The following is a 17,287-nucleotide window of genomic DNA, read 5'->3' on the forward strand; positions in this document are numbered from 1 at the left end:
AATCTTAACAGTTTCAGTTTGTCTAGTTGCTTGACTCAGTACTCCATTAGGGAACAATGTTTGAATAGAAAGTGATTATTGTAGCCTAAAGGATCTTTTTGTTCCTATCTGTATTATGTGGAGTAGCAATTGTAGCTCTTTATACACAGTCTCCACAATCCAGGAGGAGTCTCGAGCAGGTTTATTCACCTGAAGTAAAGATGGAAAGCAAATAACTATGAATGCTGCAGCACAGTTTGAGTAAAGCATGATGATGCCAAGCATCTGTTAATCTGATTCATATGTATGATATGGAGTGTAGCAGTAAGACCCCAGACTGAACTTGTTACTTTCTGTAGGATTAATTGGAACAGTTTCTCTGCCTGTGATAACTGCTTAAGTGTAGGATATTTATAGGTATTGCCAGGTTTTTTTTATTTGTTATGGTGTTACGAAATAATAGAAGCTTCTGTTCCTAGGTCTATGCCTGTCAGCGCGTGCGTGCTGGTAAGGGTAAGATGAGGAATCGCAGACGGATTCTGAGGCTCGCCCCTTGTGGTCATGTTGGACGCTTCTGCATCTGGACTGAGAGTGCTTTCCGCAAGCTGGATGAGCTGTATGGCACCTGGCGCAAACCTGCTTCCCTCAAGGTTGGCTACAAGTAAGTGTTTCAGGAGCAATCACACTGTTGCACATGTACATCTGTTGGTCACATCAGTGATGAGCTTCCACTTCATGGTCCGTGTTTTTGATACTGTGTGATATTTAACGAAGTTCTGAGTTTGAGCATCAAAAGACTCATCAGTCAACTATTCATCATCTCCAACATGAGGAATTGATTATATATTATATAATGCTTTATTTATTCCAGCCTGCCCATGCACAAGATGACCAACACAGATCTGAGCAGGATTCTGAAGAGTGAGGAGATCCAGAAAGCACTTCGTGCACCTAAGTACGTACTGCACACTTTTGAGTTCTTGAAAACATTTTTTTAGATGGTCAACTATGATGATTTTCCCACTTCAGGTCCGTGTTTCTGAATCCTGATTATATGGAAGTCCTGAGCAACACACATTTCAAGTTTGTAATACACTTGAGCAGAAGTTTCCTTTAAGCCTGGGTTATATTGTCATTACAGCAAGAAGATCAACCGCAGAGTACTGAAGAAGAATCCTCTGAAGAACTTGAGGATAATGCTCAAACTGAACCCTTACACCAAGACTGCAAGACGTCATGCCATCCTCCAGCATGACCCTGCGGTAAGAATTAAAATAATTCAAGCTGGGAGCAAAAATCATAGACTTACTGTGTTGATTATGACTCTGATATCTTGTTTGTTCTCTCCGTAGATCAAGGCCAAGATGCTGAAACCCAAGAAGAAGCCTGGAAAGAAAGGTGCACCTGCCAAACCCAAGGCATAAAATTCTATACTTGCAGACAAGAGTTCAGTGATAAATAAATCATCTGTTTCAAATAATTGAGTCTAATCAGTCATTTTTAAATTTTGATTCACAAGACTTATTTATTTCACATAAGCTAACAAAGACTTTTTGTTGGCGCTGTAAGAACACAAGGCAAAGAGAAATATCAAGCACACAGGTTGAGCAGCATTTGTCATGATTAAATAATTTGATCATTAGAAAAAGATGGCTTTTCAGGCAGGCCTGCAACGTAGCCCAAAGACTTGTTCAATACATAGTTAATTTCACTTGGCATGTAGGTTTGTACACTAAATATACAACTATTGATTGCACAACTTTTGAACCCATGTAGTACTCAGTATAAATACATATCACCCATAATACAAACCCAGTCACCAGAGGACCTTGGGATATGGGGTTTGTTGTAGACACAACAGGCCTCACATTGCTGTGCCGTGGGTGGGAGTCAGAGGCTGATTGAGTCCAATGGTGCTGCACAACCAACCAGCAAAGTCAACCTGCTCTGCCTCCGACTGTTTGATGAAAGGATGCACCTGAGGAAAAAGAGAGGCGTGTAAGATGGCTAAAAAGATAAAGAAAAATTTAGGGAGAATACTGTAAAGTATGAACACTCACCATCAACTGTTTGAGGTCTGCTCTCTCTGCAGGATTCTTAATCAAACTGCAATGGAGACAAACCTTTTTTAGAATGTAATATCTTTTATTGCCACTAGGTGGCAGACAGTCTGAAGGGGATATTCCATTTGTGTTTGATGCCAGTGAAAATTTCTCCTACATACCATTTGTTGACAAAGTCTTGAAATTCAGGGCTAAATATCCCAGGCAGCTTTGGTGGAGGCTGAAATTTAAAGGTCTTGTCAGAAATGCTCAAATTGCTGGCAAATGTATCACAACAACATACACTGATATACAGGTATGTTCATGTTGGGATGAGATCATAAAATGGGCACACTTACCTCATTGACTATGTAATCAAGCAGCTCAAATATGGCCATTGGTGGTCTGCTGTCAGGACCATATGCTGGGGGGAAAAATATTTATCAGCCTCTGTCATAATTCACAGTTCCCTCTGCACCAATTATTACTCAAAGTCCACTTATTTGTTAACAACTTCAACAGAACTTTTGAAATACTGTCATTCAAAGCTGCTTTAATCTAAAAACAAAAAGCCACTCTGCAGAATGACAGGATGAACCAGCATCATCTCAGACTTACAGCTGCCTGGTCTCCCAGGGGGCCGTGGCTTTGGGGAGGACTCGCTGCAGGCTGCCTCCCCTTCCACTGGGAAGCCAAAAATCTGTTCCAGTTCCTTAGCATCAGGTGGTGGAATAGGGAAGCGTCCAATGGCCATTTCAACCAGAGACAGACCCATACTCCAGATGTCCGACTGAACAGAGTAATGGGTGCCCTGTAAACGCTCCGGCTGCAAAATACATGCAGTTATATCACCGACAGAACCATTACTTGTTTGTACAATTATTAAAATGTTGCAGTGATAATACAGCATCACAAAACACTGAGTCACAGTCACTACGTCCAGCATACAGCATGTTTCATTTTCATTCCACTGCAATGACACAGTGGAATTCTTAGGCATTTATCAGGCTATAACTTATGACAGTCAATAAACTAGACCAGTGGTCCTCAACTACGGGTCTGGGGACCCCCAGGGGTCCTTGACAGAGTGCCAGGGGGTCTCCAAAAAAATAAGGAATACTGTATTTTCACTATAGATGAAATCACTGTGATGTCACACTAACAACTCCAGGTAAACAATTGGCAATTGTTGTGAATCGTGGAGGTACAGTATGTGACATCAGCTGTTCCTGTTATTTTCAGCTGTAACTAATGTTTAAAAATGTAAAGTTAAACACAGTGGTTCGAGCCCGAGACATTTCTGCTGCTCTTCTGCTGTGTTGCTCTTCTAGCCTCTTTGATAAAACCGATTCTACCAGCCCTGAAGCTAAGCAATATACTGCTGTGGACGTGTGCTGCAGCAAGATGTGTTTTACCCATTCAAAAAAAATCTGCATTAGTGAATGCTATATTTTGAATATTTTTCACAGCTTTACATTACACACTAACTGATCAAGGCAGTGGTAGACCAGCAACTCCCTTGTTCTAAAACAGGAGTGTCAAACATACGGCCCACTGGATGACATTGCACACCTAATAGCAACACACAAGTAAGGCAAAGAGGTGCTAGGTTTTAGGAGCAAGTTAAACAGTGAGTAGCTTTCTTCATGTAAAATGCTGCATCAGAGGCTTTTCCACCCTGACCAGAATACAGTTCTTTTCTTTCACTTTAGCTTGGTGTAGTGATGTCAAGATTACTACACAGGAGTGGGAATGCATAGAAAAATGCACATTTAATGACAGCGAGTAGTTGGCTGACTCTATGTGGAAAAACTGAGAATTGTTAAAATTTAATCTATTCTTCTGAAGACATCACAGGCTTTTTGTTATATGATCTGTAAATGAATGAGCATTTTTAAAATGAAATTCTTTAAACAAAAAAAAGGGAAAAATTTAGAGGTGTTTTGAATTTACAGGATATTATGCCATGGTTTTACTGGTTACTACACCTGCGATCGAATCGGACTGTATGTGGCCCATGAACTTAAATAAGTTTGACAACCCCTGTTCTAAAAGGAATGTTTTTGTCAATGGAGTCTGGTGGCACCATTTCATTTAATGTACGTGACCCAGGGGTTTTCTACCTGGAAGTTACTGTACACAAACACTGTGATTCAGTCTATTTAATTCACTATAGAAGTGAGCCAAGTGATCATAAGAGTGACTGTTGTGTGATCATAGGATTCACTTCCTCCTCGGTTATCTCCTTAAATGTATTTGACAACTATAGATTTCTGGTTTTAACCATATCTAACAACCAAAATCTTTCCAGTTGGAGGTCCGTGAAGTGAAATCTTTTCAGATGGGAGTCCCTGCACGATGATTTAGTCCAGCTTACTTGTTATCAGTGTTCAAATCCAAATCACTCAGGACATGTCCCAGTAAGAGTTTAAGTAACCAGTTTTAGTCACATGATGCTAGCATGCTAAGGCAAATTGATATAAAAATAATTTACATCCATCACATCAATTAATACAAATGACTGTAAGTTTAGAAATTTAATTAGTATTTGATCAAGTAATATCAAATTAAAGCTCTGCATTACATCATCCCATCAGTGGTATGAATTACACAAATTGCATAACCTACGTCTACATGTGGGTCTACTCTGAACACAGCTGATGCTTAAAAGACATGAAGCCCTATTTATAGAGCCAGTCCCAGTTGATTTGTGACTCATCAAAACTGGGAATACAGTCTAAACTGGGGACTCTGGTTGCCTTACACACATAAATCTGAGATTCTCTTCAGGAATCGTAAAAGCTAATGTGTGAGCGAGAGCAGAAGGAGAGGAGGAGTGTGTCCATTTTAACTCACAGACATGTAGGAGCGAGTGCCCACAAAGGAGTTGGCCATGGAGTCTATGAGCTGCCCGCTCACTCCAAAGTCGCACAGCTTGATCTCACCGCGGGAATTCACTAGGATGTTAGAAGGCTTGACATCTGAGAGAGGGACATGCAGTATATTTAGGAGAACATGGTGGGCAAGTGTTCAACAGGGAACAGAGAGCAACACAGAGCAAACTGCTGCAAAGGCTCTCAGTGCATGTTGTGCAATGTGTGCTTATGTGTTGTCTTTCATCATTCATATGTATGACACTGAATGCAACAAAGATGCAGCTGATGCATCTAAAATAGGAAATTACTGTAAGGTACAGATCAATACTCTCCCTCAAGTTATTTAAAGCTCAGTCTTCATTCATAAATGTAAAGGGTTTGTGAAACCTTTTCATATTGGTGAATAAAATAGTGACTGACCTCTGTGCATGATCTTGTGTTTCTCCCTCAGGTAGGAGAGTCCTTTAATGACCTGGAAAAACAAATATTTCACATCAGCGTGGTAACAATTCTGATTATTTTAGCACATACTGTATGCATCAGTGATGGTCAGAAATATAGCTGTATGACGACCAGAGCATGAAAGTGGTGGGAGAGGTGTTGGAGCTACGCACAGCGATGCTGACTTTGCCAAGGATCTGCTCGGGGATCTTGCCTGCCTTTTTCAGCGACTGGTCCAGGGAGCCACCATCCTATAACCAGCACGGAAGGCAAAAATATGAAACTGAAATTGAAAACACCATTTATGAAATGCAACACATTGAAACAAAGTCATTCTTTCAACACTAATGAGGTTGTACATGAGAGGGAAGACATGCCAGACATCCACAGCACAGTCTGTAAAGCAGCACTCAGAGTCAATGCTGTATAAACAACACACTGGCAGCCAGAACTTATTAAAGATAAGTACCATATGCTCCATGCAGATGCTGATTTCTCCATCGCTGTAGAAAGCTCCATAGAAGCCCACAATGTAGGGGGAGTTACACTCGTGCAGCACCTGCAGCTCCCTAATGATCTGGTTCCTAATGGCTGGTTTGATCTCCAGGTGGATAAGCTGGAACATGGCAGACATCAGGTTTTATTATGTGTCCTCGTATCACACAGAACAGAAATAACAGGAAATTAAAGGGACAGTTCACCCTCAAATCAAACATACATATTTTTCTTCTTACCTGTAGTGCTATTTATCAGCCTGCATTATTTTGGTGTGAGCTGCCAAGTGTTGGAGATATCGGCTGTAGAGACGTGTGCCTTTTCTCCAATATAATGGAACTAGATGGCACTCTGCATGTGTGGCTCAAAGTGCCAAAAAATACATTTGAAAAACTCAACAGCAATGTCCCTTCCAAGAAATCATGACCCAGTTACCAATGATAATCCACAGATCTTGTTGTGAGCAGTTTCATGTAGGAACTATTTTCTTTCTACTGAACTAAACAGCGGGTGTGTTGAAAGAAGCACCACTGAGCTAGCTAACATTACAGCTCAGTCAAGCTCTGCCACTAATGCCTACATTTTACGCTGTCATGAGCACATGCCTCTCGTCAGTGAGTAGTGTGCAGCGATGCGGTTGGTAGGTGTAGCTCAGTGGAAAGAAAATAATTGCTACATGAAACTGCTCACAACAAGGTCTGTGGATTATCTTGAGTAACCAGATCGTGATTTCTGGAAAGAGACATTGCTGTTGAGTTGTTCAGAGGTATTTCTTTGGCACTTTGAGAACCACAAGCTGAGTGCCATCTGGTTCCATTATATTGGAGAGAAGGCAGACATCTCTACAGCCGATATCTCCAACACTTAGCAACTCACACCAAAACAATCTGAACTGAAGAAAAATATGTATATTTGATTTTGGGCTGAACTGTCCCTTTAAATCTTCCTTTTGTACATTTGTGCACACACAGGAACATCATTTACGATACAAGTTTTAATATAGATGCATATTTTTTTTAGTATTTCAATTTTTTCTGTCAAGTGTGAATAACATACAGTGGCTCTTGAATGTTGTGACAGTTGTCCCACTAACCCACTTGTTCATGTGGTTCACAAAATACAGGAAAATGAGAAACAAATTTGACTCCACAGTCTTTCAAAACAGCGATGATGCCTGGAAAAATCTATTTCTGTCAGTCATATACAAAGGAAGAAAACTGTTTATTGTATATTATGTATTGTTAAGGCTGAGTGGCATCCTGAAAGTAAAAGTAGCTTTTTTTTCACAGCCTCTTCACCACAGTGCTTCCGATAGGCCACTGCTTACCTTCCTCGCCATAATCAGACCAGAGGGCCGGTGAGAGACCTTGAAGACAACTCCTCCGTTACCAGCGCCCAGCTCACAGATCTTTTCAAAGTCATCGTCCTTCAGCTCTCCCACCTTCTGCTTCTGTGTCAGGAAGGCCTCCAGGCGCTTCCGCTGCTGCTCATCCAACTCAAGCTCCTCTAGTTTCTTCTGCAGTGCCTCCAAATTTGTTCTACGAGAGAAGATGAAGAGTAACAGAGACAAAGATGAGTAAGTCATGTATTATTAATGTATTCCTTCCTAAATGCAAAGGTCGTTGAGTCCACTCAGACTGAACTCATGCAGTCCGGCTGTCCCCCCTGGGAGATGTGAGACAATCTAAGGTGCATCCAGATCTACTGTATTATATTACTGAAAGCTTGGAGAAAAGACAGAGCTTGGTGTGTGACAACTGCTTCTCGTGCATACAACAACAACAACTGACCAAAGAGCCGACAGGAAGACAGACAGGGTCACAGGGTGTGTTTTGGTGTTCCTTCCCAGATCTGTGTGTGAGGAAGCTCCAAGTTCCTCTGAGCGCTGACGCCATTCTCCTGGCGCTGTTGTCATGGCGATGCATTTCCTTGAGAAATCAATCGCGGAGTGAACTCTTTTGACATGCTGCTCTTTGACCTCTCCTTCCCCTCCCGCTCCACTGTCTCCAAACACTGCAACACAAAGTCTGTCTAAGCTTTTATCATTAGCTTGATAAGAAGGTAGAGACCAATGAGTCCTCAAGGCACCAATGAGCATTAAATAAATAAAAAAAATAAAATAAAAATAAAACAAAAGCATGCCAGATTTGATGGTAAAGACGTTTTACATGCTTGCAAGTGTACAAGCCTCTGTAAGGTGCTCCAATTAAAAAAACATCATTAGTTTAAGTGCTAGTCTTTCATATTTGCCTGCTTATCTGATCATAATAAAATGGTTTTCTTTAAGCTAAGTGGTAATTGTGCTTCTTAAAAAAAATCTTCGTACCTAATCACAACTCAGTGGAGAGCAAGTAGAGCAGGGCAGCGAGCTCTTCTCTCCACTGCTCCACCACACAGCAAAGAGAGGGTTAAGTGGTTTTATTTTTGACAGTGGGCCTGCATATCCATGGAGACGAGGTGCTGAGTTTGAGTTGGTTGTGGGTAGCGTGGGCGTCTTGTCGACAAGAGCTGGAGGTGGAGGAGGCTGGAGATACTGAGAAGAGGAGCAGCCTGAAACACACTCCACAATACGTATGTGGGAGGGACCACGGCAGCTGCACACTGCAGCCCCCCCCCCACCTTCCTGGGTGCAGGAGGCAGTGAGCACGATGCCGGCCTTTTGTGCTCATCCACACAATGTCCAAGGACATCTAGTAGAACTTGAATGCAAAAGATGAAATATTTCTACAGCTTGCCATCAAGCCCCAGAAAGAGGATGGCATTGCTGTTTTTCCTTGTGACTTTGGCTGCAAAAGTGTTCGCATACTTTACATAACATGAATCACAGAGGATGGAAAGCGGTTCAAGGGAAACAGATCATCATAACATCCTTGCTTTTTCAATACAGAGGAGCTTTGTTTGAAATTTTCCCAGTACTGACTTCCATCATAAAACCTAAGTTTAACTCAGGCAAAATGCACATATGCATGCACATATGCAGTATAGACTGATGTATCAGAAGGAAGGCGTGATTGTAGTTTGAAAAGATTTTTATTGTGCAAGAAAACTAAACCGTGTATTATTGCTTTTGCAAGTAAATAAGAACCAACAAGTGGTATCTAACTAATGAAGAATCAACACTACAAACTATGGTGAGCTACGCTGTATGAGTTAATCATTAATCTTCTTTTCACACATTCACATTCACACTGTGTCAATATGAAAAAAAAATCATTACCAAGTTTTCTAACAGCCTCTACAAAAGAATGAACAGCAACACTTCTGAATAACTAGGCAGAAAATATTCCCTGTACAACACAGGCGTGCTCTGTAAGTCTGGATGTATCTGACGGTAGCATATTATCCAAAATTTTAGCAACTAGCAAATTCTATCCAGAACAGGTTGTTTTTATTTGTTCTCAGATCTCCTCTGATAATATTACATGCTTGGCTGGCATTATGTGGGCCACTCAGTACAGTTCTCCCATGGCTGCCAGCCATTTCATGCTGAGAAAGCATTTCGCGGGCTGTAATGGCAATTCCTTTTCACCAGAGCGGTACGGTCTGGTTTCAATAAGAGAGATGATCGATTGCATTAAGATCATCTGCACCCAATATGCAACACCTGTGCTGCTGGTAGGGGCATCAGATCCTCCTGTGTGGGGTCCAAATTACCTAAAATAATGTGATAATTCATGTGTGTCTGTTCTGAAACATGAGCATTGTCTCTCCTCTCTATTCAAAACAACTGCTGTGTTTTCAGCTATAATACTGACACTGTATTATGACACTAGATGTCATCTGGAATTATTGATTTAAAATTTTCATAGAGCACAGGCTTATTATCTTGAAAAAACTGTACATGCTGCTGTCACACTGCTATCACACACGGCTTACTGGAACACTTAAGCAGAACAGAACATCATTAATGTAATTAGTAACACCTGTGCTATTCCTATAATGACAAATCCAAATGTCTGCTTTGACAAAATGCCTAGTGGGCGGAGCTATGCTGAGGATCACATGACATTATTAAACTCAGTATACCAATAAGAATTAGAGTGGTGTAAGCTGAGAAGAGGTACCATCAGCCAAAATATGAAACACCTGTGGCAGTGAAGCATGGTCTTATAACTGTTTGCAAAATGGTCACCTAGTAAAACTTCTGACACTATTCAACCCTTTGAAAGCTGAGCAAATTGGCTTTATTTCTTGTGACAACATGGGAAGAGGACAACGAGCAACGAAAGAAGAAATTACACAAAAAATTAGCAAGAAATTAGTAAAAAAAAAAAAAAAGAAAGAAAATTAAAACAAGAAAATTTGTAAAAAAAAAAAAAAGAATGAAAGAAAGAAAGTAAATAATAATTATAAAAAGAAATATTATAAAAATAATAATAATAAAAAAAATTACCTGGATAGAACTTAAAAAATATAATAATTCTGTAACATAATTTTGAAATATAATAATAATAATAATAGTTCAAAATATAGGTTTCCCTAGCTTATTTCTTTTTCCCCTAGTTTATTTTTTCCAATGATTTTCTAAATCTATCGTTTTTTGCAATTGATGCATTTTGCAGTTTTCTTGCTTTGTTGCTAATATTTATAGAATTGGAGCATTTCTATGATCTGATAATTTATTTATAATAATTATTTATATTTATTGCGGTTTGGTACTTCACAAATATAGCAAGTACAAATAGTGCAGAGGAGGATGGGAGGAGCTCGGAGCTGCATACATTGTTCTCTGAGATTCTTTAAGAATATTTAAAGCTTATTTAGAAGATAATTGTAAGTATGTGACTATTTACAAAAAAAGGGGAGAAGAAAATGAGAAGAAGAGAAAAACAAATGGAGGAAAGCAAAAAAAGAAGTGAAGAATAAAGTGAGGAAGAAGAGGAGAGCAGAACAAACTTAGCCTCACTGTTGGCCTACTTTGTGGTTTGGAGGGTAGATTGGTTAGTCTATTATTTTATGTATTCAGAGAACAGTGTTTTTACAATTTTGTGTTAAGACGTGTTGATTGTGAATGGTTATTGTTTTATAGATCACTAAAGAGTGCACAAATGTGGCACTGTTTTCTTTGTCGTTGCCTTCTATAAATAAATGATACATATATGTGAAGATGCTGCTCGTGCATACAGTAAAGATACTGTGTCACCTTTAAAATGAGCTAGATAGACATTTTCCTCGCTCATTACTGTGCATAAATGTACTGTATGTTCTTTGGCCTCAAGAACTGTTCTGGTGCCAGCGACACACAGAAACCTCCTGGCAGGGTGCACTTTGCGAGCTTCTTGCATGCGTGCAGCACTTCCCTTTTTTCCACTTTAGCATGTGCCCCACAAAATGTCTGTGCACGGCACTGGGTAGCCTCAAACACACACCCATCCTATTATACCACATGTGGAGCAAAGAAGCCTGGTCCTTTAAATCCAGTCTTCCCCTCCACTGGTCTGCAAATGTATGGCAAAGCTCCAGCTCTCCACAAACAAATCACCCTTACACCTTTTGGTTTCTTAAAGCCTGTGCAGAGCTAAAATTAGGAAATCAGGAACTTTGGTTGTGATATTTGCCCTGTTTACATTTACACTTCTAGAACTGGCCATGCATCGGCCCACTTCTCCTTCATACCTACAAGTTCAGATGCCCATTGGTTAGAGGGTGTATTTAATTCCTTTGGCAGCTGATATGCAACGTACAGTTTAATCACTAGATAAATACAATTTATCTTGCAATGTATTTACAAATCTTACCCCTCCTCCTTTTTCGTGTGGGTGTGCAGGAGTTTGGTTTTATGCAGTGTTAAGGAGCAAAATGTGTGCCGACTGTGACGGACAACTGTGTGCCCGCAGACCCGTCATCTACCATCACTGGCCTGAAACGGGATTTGCTTTCCCTCAGAGCCCCAGACAGCTGAACGTGTAGACCTAGATGTCTTTTTATGGAAAAGAGGTCAGGAGTGACACCAGGCTGCATGGCTTTCTGTCAGCAGTGTGTCAGTCTGAATGTCACAGTGGCACAATACAGCAGTATTACCAGACACACACGGACACACAGACACTGCGAGTTCGCTCCACAGCAGAGACTTCCAAATATCTGATTCAGAGTTCCTGATTGTTGCTTTATCCCGACATGCTGCTCCTCTGCCAGCCAAACATTACATCATCATCGGCAAACAAAGCCAAGGCACAACTCCCCCCCTCTGTGTTTGTTCTTGCTTCTTAAATGTGAGAATTTACTGCTTGTCTTTGTCTTGAACAATAAACTGCAGGTCTTTGTGTTTAGGTTGGACAAAAAAAGCAATTTGAGGACGTAGTTTTCTTTATAAATGGATGTTCACAGTGTTTTCTGACATTACAAACATTTAATCAATCAATCCAGACATCTATTGGCAGATAAACTGCAGCCCTGTGAATATTCACTGAAATGCTGGGCTGTTGAAATTTACACTTAAATGTTTAATGCTAAATTATATTCAGATTTAATACAGGATTTGATTTTAGTCCATCACTTTTTAAGTAATTCATCGCAAAAGACACACATGTCCTCCAGATGTGCGATCCAATGATAAAACAATGAAATATTACACCTCTGCAACACATTAGAAAACCAGCCATCACGAGGGATGACATGTTATGTAATTCTCATCCCAACTGATGCAGCTTGTTGCTGGACTGGCTGGGCTCTTCTCTGTGCACTGAGAACTGGAGCATGTTGTCACAACAGTTTAATATCTCCATTACCGTGGTAGGAGCAGGCCTACATAAAACTTCTTCGACGCACAGAAATATTATTCCACACGGTGCGTCCCTGCAAAGGTCAATCTCTGACTAATCACTGTCCACACAAAGTGGGCTGTTAGAGTTATGGAGCGACCTGCTCATCCGTGACACCACCAAGAGAACACCCGAAGACCCGAGCTGCGCGTTAGAGACCTTTCTTCAAGGCAGACAAACAGGTGATACAAAAAATCGTTAATGATGGCTCAGATCCATCAAGTGTCCCTGTAAGCAAAGCCAGTGAGTGGATATTAGGAGCCTGGAGCTAGCTCACTGTCTTCAGTGAGAAAGGTCAATGATGTTTACTTTTTCTCTGCTGAGGAGCGATGTAGCATGATCAATCCATGAAAGCAAATCACAACAGAGCTTGTTAATTGGAGTTTTGAACATGGGAGCAGTTGCAATATTTATTGTAAACTAGTGTAGGAAACAATTAGATTATCAAACAGAGAATTAATCAACCAAAACTAGGTAACTAGTATAATAAATGCTAAATCATTTCAGCCATGTATCAAACATAACTACTTAGTGTTTTGGACAATTATACTGACTTAAAATTGTGTTTGAAGATGTCAACTTGAGCTCAGGTTTTTCTTTTACTATTTTCTTACATTATATTGTCTAGACGATTAATTTAAAAAATGACTGATGGATCGATAATGAAAATGGTCATTTGTTGCACCACAAGACAGGCGAAGATCTCACCTCAGGTTCTGTGAACTTACTGAAATAATCAATTTGTTCATTTCACTGAAAACATCTCAATATATACAACACTGACAGCAGTATTCAAGGACATATTATGAATGTCCTTGAATATATATCATTCAAGGACACTGACAGCAATATTTACCTACATTCGGTGCACTATTACTTAATACAGGGGTATTAAACATACGGCCCGTGGGCCAGAATTGGTCTACCAAAGGGTCTGATCCGGCTCACTAGATGACTAGACTAAAGTGCAACACACACCGCCGCCGGCGCGGCGCTGTGGCCATCAAGTGCCGCGCCCCAACACACACTGGCAGTGGCGTGCAGCGGCACCGTCGATGTGTATTTCCCACCCCAGCCCGCTAGGTGGCTGTACCTACACTAGTTGCCAACGGTTGTCAACTGCTAGTAACAGAAGAAGAAGAGGAAAAACTTTGAGGCAACAACAACTTGAATTTCACGGGTGAGTTTCTTATCAAAGTCGTCTTATTAAAAATTTGAAACAACTGGAGTTGATCCTACGAGATGAGATGTACATAAAAGGCTTTTCTCGCAGCGCCGCCATGAGCGCCGGCCACGCTGGAAATAGAGCAGTGGGCTGAAGCAGAGCGTCGCGGTGCGTCAGCTGGTGCCAGTGTGGGTTGGTTCATAGAATATAATGGAGGCGGGCGTTTTGACGCGCGGCATACGGCGGCGGTGTGTGTTGCACTTAAGAGGTGCCAGGTTTCAGGAGCAAGTTAAACAATGCGTTGCTTACTTCATGTAAAATCCTGCTTCAGAAGCTTTTCCACCCTGACCTGGATACAGCTCTCTGATATAACAATGAATACTTACTGTGACCATGTTAAGAGATATTGAACATTGTGCAAAATTTGTCAATCAGCAGCTTCAGTTCAGAAGAATCTGTATCAGGAAATGTGTGGATAAATGCACATGTAATGACAGTGAGAAGTAGACTGACTGAATTTGGAGATATACTGTTGAAATTGCTCTTATTTTTCTTGAGACATCTCAGGCTGTTCATCTGTTTTGTGAAATGATGAACATCTACAGAATGTACTTGCAATTCTTTACCACAAAAAAAGGGTAAATATTGGAGCTGATGGTACCTTTAGGTTATTGTGCGATGGTTTTACTGGTCCGGCCCACTTGAGATCAACTTTGGTTGTATGTGGCCCATGAACTAAAATGAGTTTGACACCCCTGACCTAATATGATGCACATTACCACTTTTCACGGTCACTTGTCAGTACAGTGCAATATTATTCTCTCAGTCATGTGCAACACTTACTTCTCATTGTTATATCATATTCAATATGAACAGTCTGTTTTTTTTCCACCATTTTAGCTCATTTTTGTACTTAATGTACTCCTATTGTTACTCTAGTAGGCACTGGATTCCGGTTTTGCTCTTGGAAAACACTTCAATCTTGTACGTTTGTATATTTTGCCAGATATTTATTACTCTCGTCATGTGGGAACCCACTCGTTGACTGGTTGTGACTCGTTAAAATTGTGGTTACTGTATTTAGTGTTACTGTAATTTGAAGCATTCTGTGGTACAATAATTTCCTTTGGGGTAGATAAAGTTATATTGAATTGAATATGAATTGATGATGATGATGATGATGATAATAATAATAATAAAGATGATCATTGGTTGCAGCTCTAGTGTAATCTCAGTGAGCTCACACACACACACACATACACACACACACACACACACAGTGCAGAGTCTTATATTAGACACCTAAGACAGAAGTTTACACACACACTGTAAAGGGGATCTTCAGGTATCTATACGTTGCATCTGTCAGGAGCCCTTATAGCATATGAACATGAATCTAACATAACTGATCAATCAGTGGCCCATTATCAATAACCCTCATATAACACTGTGAATATCAGTAGTAGATGGATATTGACACTCACTCTGTGGCTCCGGTGCCGTTGATAGTGTTTCCATCGGGGATCGGGTTGAGTTGGATCGGCTCTGGCTTCCTTCTCTTCTGCATGTTCCACACAACAAACAGGCTGCTGCTGTAGAAACACACGGGCTGGCTGCAGGAATATGGCAGGAAACCCCGAAGAAGAAGAACAGAGCTGGGGTTTCAGAGAGGCGCTGACAGGCTGCTCGACACACACTGACAGGAGAAGACACAGCTGTGCAGTCATGAGCTGGAGGGGCTGATGTTCTTCTTAATGGGTGGATGTGAATGATCCGGGAGATGAGACGTCACAAAAATATTTACATTCGTCTTCCGGACAGCATGGCTGTGCTTGGGACAGCGCTCCCTCTGCTGGTGATGGGTGATGTTACAACAGTGGAGGAAAAACATTCAGATATTTCAGCAGTGGTACCCATGGGCGGATTAGGAGACAGTTGGTCCCTGGGCACAGATATGCAAAAGGCCCCACCACGTCCCCTACACAGGAGCAAGGCACACAGATTTAGAGTAGTTTGGCCTCTTCTTTGTTGTTGTTTTGCATCTGTCTTTAGTCCTAATGCACCCTTTTGTGTGTCTTTAGGGTTATTTTGTGTCTTTTGTTGTCATTTTCTATCTCTTTGTGGTTGGTTGCCAGTGTCAAGGCCAGTATAACACCCTCCTCCTCCTCCCTTCCTGATCCTCCCAAACAACAGTCAATTATTGACAATTTCTCACCTGTCTCCTTACAAGACTTAGCAGATGTTGTGTGCACTATGAAGTCCACTGGATATCCTACCCACAACTTGTTTTGGAAGGTGAAAAATGTTTTCAGCACTATTGGTCCATCTCTGCTCTCCATAATCAATAGCTCACTGGTTTCTGGTCGTGTCCCGTCCCATTTCAAGCAAGCGGTTGTTCAGCCGCTTCTCAAAAAGCCCAATCTGGACCCTGATGTTCTTAGTAACTACCGGCCCATTTCCAAGCTGCCCTTTGTATCTAAGGTTCTAGAAAAAGCAGTTGCAAACCAGTTAGTGACAGCGTTGAGCAGTTACAATATCTTAGATAAATTTCAGTCCGGTTATCGTCAGTTACATTCCACAGAAACTGCTCTTCTCAGGGTCTCCAATGACATCATGATGGCCTCCGATGCCGGTAAATCCACTATCCTGGTTCTGCTTGATCTCAGTGCAGCCTTTGACACTGTTGATCACCACATCCTTTTAGACAGGCTGAGGGACAGGGTAGGAATCTCAGGGACCTCTCTTCATTGGTTTAAATCCTATCTGTCTGATCGATCCTTTTCTGTGGCTGTTATACTGCTATACATGCTCCCTCTCAGAGATGTCATCAGCAATTTTGAAGGTATCTCATACCATATGTATGCAGATGACCTCCAGTTATATTTTTCTTTTAACCCTGATAGGACCGATGGAATTGACTCACTGTACGATTGTATCAATGTAATTAAGGACTGGATGTCTTCTAACTCCCTTCAGTTGAACGCAGCTAAAACTAAGATTTTAATTATTGCACCTGATGCCTCAGCATCTAAAGTGGCCAGCTGCTTAGGGTCCCTCAGTGCAAATGTGACCCCAAGTTGAAAAACCTTGGAACCATGATGACCACATCAAAACTGTCACTCGCTCCTGCTTTTTCCACCTCAAAAACATTTCCAAACTCAGATCCATGTTAACTTATTCCGAGCTAGAAATGATCATCCATGCTTCTATTTCCTCACGTCTGGATTACTGTAATTCTCTTTTCACCTGTCTAAATAAAACTTCATTAGACCGCCTCCAGCTGGTCCAGAACGCTGCCGCCAGGCTTCTGTCCAGATCTCATAAGTTCACTCACATCACTCCAGTCCAGGCATCCCTGCACTGGCTCCCTGTTTGCAATCCATGTACTGTTATAACACCAGTAACATGTTTGTATGCCAACATGAACCTATTTGTAACCATGGAATTAGTACTATTAGCAGTACTAATCTTATTTCCATGTATTTATTCTACATATTTACCATTACTGTACTTCTCATCACATCTCAT

At 41.0% G+C, this 17,287-nt stretch overlaps 2 protein-coding genes and 2 non-coding genes across 4 annotated transcripts; 3 read left to right on the forward strand and 1 right to left on the reverse strand.

The window, feature by feature from the left end:
- Nucleotides 1-480: 480 nt before the first annotated feature.
- On the forward strand, nucleotides 481-1,459 carry LOC117262358 (large ribosomal subunit protein uL4-like). Its single transcript, XM_078167860.1, has 4 exons — nucleotides 481-640; nucleotides 851-934; nucleotides 1,121-1,241; nucleotides 1,332-1,459. Exons 1-4 carry the CDS (start codon nucleotides 498-500, stop codon nucleotides 1,401-1,403), a joined length of 420 nt encoding a protein of 139 aa, XP_078023986.1. The 5' UTR covers nucleotides 481-497; the 3' UTR covers nucleotides 1,404-1,459.
- LOC117262920 (small nucleolar RNA SNORD18) lies at nucleotides 692-763 on the forward strand. The gene has a single exon (XR_004502146.1). It is a non-coding gene; the product is annotated as a small nucleolar RNA SNORD18 (small nucleolar RNA).
- LOC117262922 (small nucleolar RNA SNORD18) lies at nucleotides 983-1,050 on the forward strand. The gene has a single exon (XR_004502148.1). It is a non-coding gene; the product is annotated as a small nucleolar RNA SNORD18 (small nucleolar RNA).
- Nucleotides 1,460-1,476: 17 nt separating the features above from the next.
- Nucleotides 1,477-15,486, reverse strand: map2k1 (mitogen-activated protein kinase kinase 1). Its single transcript, XM_033635269.2, has 11 exons — nucleotides 15,244-15,486; nucleotides 7,161-7,371; nucleotides 5,808-5,954; nucleotides 5,512-5,589; nucleotides 5,318-5,369; nucleotides 4,878-5,002; nucleotides 2,640-2,847; nucleotides 2,381-2,445; nucleotides 2,204-2,262; nucleotides 2,040-2,085; nucleotides 1,477-1,957 (listed from the first exon to the last, which is right to left on the reverse strand). The coding sequence occupies exons 1-11, from the start codon at nucleotides 15,324-15,326 to the stop codon at nucleotides 1,844-1,846; spliced, it is 1,188 nt and encodes a 395-aa protein (XP_033491160.1). The 5' UTR covers nucleotides 15,327-15,486; the 3' UTR covers nucleotides 1,477-1,843.
- Between the last annotated feature and the right edge of the window lie 1,801 nt (nucleotides 15,487-17,287).

Source organism: Epinephelus lanceolatus, chromosome 5 (genome assembly GCF_041903045.1).
Source record: "Epinephelus lanceolatus isolate andai-2023 chromosome 5, ASM4190304v1, whole genome shotgun sequence".
NCBI lineage: Eukaryota > Metazoa > Chordata > Actinopteri > Perciformes > Serranidae > Epinephelus > Epinephelus lanceolatus.